This window comes from Myotis brandtii, unplaced genomic scaffold (genome assembly GCF_000412655.1).
Source record: "Myotis brandtii unplaced genomic scaffold, ASM41265v1 scaffold4781, whole genome shotgun sequence".
Lineage (NCBI taxonomy): Eukaryota > Metazoa > Chordata > Mammalia > Chiroptera > Vespertilionidae > Myotis > Myotis brandtii.
Window position 1 is genome coordinate 65,988 of NW_005368268.1, and position 3,859 is coordinate 69,846.

The window sequence follows — 3,859 nt, forward strand, 5'->3', positions numbered from 1 at the left end:
ATGAACAAAACCAGATCCAGAGACATAGAAGCATCAATCAGACCATCAAACCTCAGAGGGAAGGTAGGGGAGGGTGGTGGTAAGGGGGAGAGATCAACCAAAGGATTTATATGCAAGGATATATGCCTAACCAATGGACACAGACAACAGAGAATAGGGTGGTGAGGGCATCAGTGGGGGGAAGGGGATAAGGACACATATGTAATAACTTAATCAATAAAAAATATATATTTTTTTTATTGATTTCAGAGTGGGAGAAAGAGAGAGAGAGAAACATCCATGGATCAGCTGCCTCCTGCACGCCCCCAACTGAGGATCGAGCTCGCAACCTGGGAATGTGCCCTGATCGGGAATCAAACACTGACCTCCTGATTCATACATCGATGCTCAACCACTGAGCCACGCTGGCCGGGCTGTATTACGATTTGTACCCTCACAACACCAGTGCCACCATTCACTGGGTGCTCACAGGCCACGGGTCACTGCGCTCCGCCCAGCAAGGGATGTGAGTCTTTCACTCCTGCAACCCCCCCCCCCCCACCGCCCCCAGCCTGGGAGCCTCGTGGGCATTTAAAAGCACAGGCACCACTCACTCCAGAGTCTGCAGCCCGCACTCCGGGTGCCTCAGGGCGGCGCACACAGCAGCTGACCCGTGGTGGTCCAAGGGGTTCCCAGCCAGGTTGAGTTTCTTCAGGCATCGGCTGCCCGTGAGAACAGAAGCGAGGTCCTCACAGCAGGCGCTGGTCAACCCGCACGCGTCCAGCCTGCAACAGACCCCCAGTGAGAAGCGCCCGGGTCCCGCGGGGCGGAGGTGGCACGAGGTGGCAGGTGAACTGGATGTGCGTGCGGCCCAGGCTCGCCCCTCGCCTCTGCGCGCACCGCATCCAACTGTCCCGCGCTTGTGGCGTCGGATTAGGGCTCTCGGGTAGATTGTGCAATCGGCCACACCCGTCTGCTCCTCTCTGAACGCAGGCTAATGGCAACGGGACTGCAGCTCACCCCACTCGGGGTGAAGTCTGTCGCCACCCCTGCATCTGGGCGGGCATCGCCTGGCTTTGGCGAATATGGCGAATATGATTTTTTAAAAAATCCTCACCCGAGGATATATTTGTTGATTTGAGAGAGAGGGGGGGAGAAAGGGAAAAAGAGAGAGGGAGGGAGAGAAAGAAACATTGATTTGTTGTTCTACTTATTTATGAATTCATTGGTTGACTCTTGTATGTACCCTGACTGGGGATTGAACCTACAACCTTGGCCAGTGAGGTGAGCTCTGGGCTGACACCTTGCACATTTCTCGTTCTCTGGGATCCCTGAGATGCTGGTTGTGTCCTTACAGAAGTCCATAGGTGGATGCTCTGACCACAGCACCCGGAAATATAACTGCATGTGGGGGCGGGGTCTTCACAGAGGCAGGTAAGTTAGAGTGAGGCCATTAGGTTATGCTCTAATCCACCATGACGGGTGTCCTTTTAAGAAGAGGAGCCCCGGGTGGCTCACTGGTTGAGCTTCAATCTATGAACCAGGAGGTCATGGTTTGATTCCCGATCAGGGCACATGTGTGGGTTGCAGGCTTGATCCCCAGTGTGGGGCGTGCAGGAGACAGCCGATCCATGATTCTCTCTCATCACTGATGTTTTTATCTGTCTCTCCCTCTCCCTTCCTCTCTGAAATCAATAAAAATATATTTTAAAAAAAGACTCTAGCCGAAACCGGTTTGGCTCAGTGGATAGAGCGTCAGCCTGCGGACTCAAGGGTTCCAGGTTCGATTCCGGTCAAGGGCATGTACCTGGGTTGCGGGCACATCCCCAGTAGGAGATGTGTAGGAGGCAGCTGATCGATGTTTCTCTATCATCGATGTTTCTAGCTCTCTATCTCTCTCCCTTCCTCTCTGTAAAAAATCAATAAAATATATTTTAAAAAAAAGACTCTATGTATTGGAGTAGGTAATTTTAGCATGACGGCTAACTGCTATGTGCCCCAATGGGATTTTATTTGTCCCTCTCTTGCTGTCCATCAATCCTCAGTCTTTGGCCTCCCACCAAGATGTAGCCATGCCATTGAAGAGGTACCCACCCAAGATTCTCTAAGTGGCAGTTGGGATGCAGCAGAGCTTCGCACAGCAGCCGCACACCGTCATCTTCTATGTTGTTGTGCCCAATTTGCAGATTTATCAGGTTTGGGTTTCCCGTGAGGATGGAGGCGAGGTCCTGACAGCCATTGGCAGTTATGAGACAGTTGAACAAACTGCAAGAGAACAGTAGTGATGCCACCTTCCAGGGTTACTACATTTTTTTAAAAAATCCTCACCCGAGGATATATTTGTTGATTTGAGAGAGAGGGGGGGGAGAGAAAGGGAAAAAGAGAGAGGGAGGGAGAGAAAGAAACATTGATTTGTTGTTCTACTTATTTATGAATTCATTGGTTGACTCTTGTATGTACCCTGACTGGGGATTGAACCTACAACCTTGGCCTATCAGGACGAAGCTTCAACCAACTGAGCTACACAAACAGGGATGACGTCTTGATTCTATCGTTACTATTCACTGAAGTCTTTCTGTCCTTCTACATATTATGGCTCCTCCCAGCCCTCAACCTCATCACAGATATGTTAAGATCCTTATATTTTATGTTCTGCAGGTTCTCTCTTACTTATCCTACTAGGAAAAAATAAGAATGCTTGAATCTGTAGATTGGAGTCTTTCGCCAGTTACGGAAAAATTTTAGCCATCAATTCTTTAAATATTTTCTCTTTCTAGGATTCCTATTAAAGGTGCATACTTTCTTGCTTTACTTCTCATCTCTTCTCTCTTTGCCTCTTTTTCTCTCTTCATGCTGCCCCTGGATAATCACGTTCTAGCTTCTATTTTACTAATTCTCTCTTTAATTATGTCTAATCTATTGCTTAACCCATTTTACTCATTCTCTCTTTAATTGTATCAAATCTACTGTTCGAACCATCTAGAAAGTTTTTGATATCAGTTATACTGATCATTTCTAGATGTTTCATTTTATTTGTTTTCTCATTTTGCCAATTTTATTTCAGTTTATGGTTTCCTTTTCTTAAGATATTTAAATTTATTATTTTCCTTTAAACAAAGTAAACATGATTTTTTAAAGATATTAAATCTGATTGCTCCAATTTCTGAAGTTTGGTAGGTGTGTTTGGCACTATTTTTTTGTGTTTAGATCATTTTCACTATGTGTGGTTTTATTGACCTTGAAAGATTGTTTTAGGAATAAATTGATGCCAAAGAGTATGTTATCCTATTATCTACCTCCATGGAAGTCGTGTACTTGTTTTTTCCAGTTGCCTAGTTTAATATCTTAAAATATTAATGTATTATATTTTTATATATATTATATGTTATAAAATATATAAAATACATATTTTGAATAAACATATATATCAAGGATTTTTGGACAACCTCAAGTGGTCTGCATTTAGTCTATACAGATTACTTCTGCATCAGCTTCATATTTTGTAAACATATATATCAAGGATTTTTGGACAACCTCAAGTGGTCTGCATTTAGTCTATACAGATTACTTCTGCATCAGCTTCTGGATGTTTTAATATTTCAAAATATGATATGTGAGGGACCCCCCTAATTCATGACATTCATGCACTAGGGGGGTCCCTCAGCCCGGCCTGTGCGCTCTCGCAGTTCAGGACCTCTTGGGGGATGTCTGTGCGGGTGGGCCTAACCTGGCAGTCGGACATCCCCCAAAGGGTCCTTAACGCTGCCACAGAGGTGAGAGAGGCTCCCGCCGCTGCTGCTGTGCTCGCCAGCCTTGAGCCCAGCTTCTGGCTGAGCAGCGCTCCCCCTATGGGAGCGCACTGACCACCAGGGGGCAAATC

At 46.2% G+C, this 3,859-nt stretch overlaps 1 protein-coding gene across 1 annotated transcript in view; it reads right to left on the minus strand.

Annotated features, from left to right (window-relative positions):
* NLRP4 (NLR family, pyrin domain containing 4) overlaps positions 1 to 3,859 on the minus strand; it is a 17,563-nt gene that overhangs the window by 758 nt on the left and 12,946 nt on the right. Inside the window, 2 exon segments of the mRNA XM_014547530.1 lie at positions 594 to 764; positions 2,074 to 2,244. Of these exon segments, the coding sequence (XP_014403016.1) occupies positions 594 to 764; positions 2,074 to 2,244 (342 nt within the window).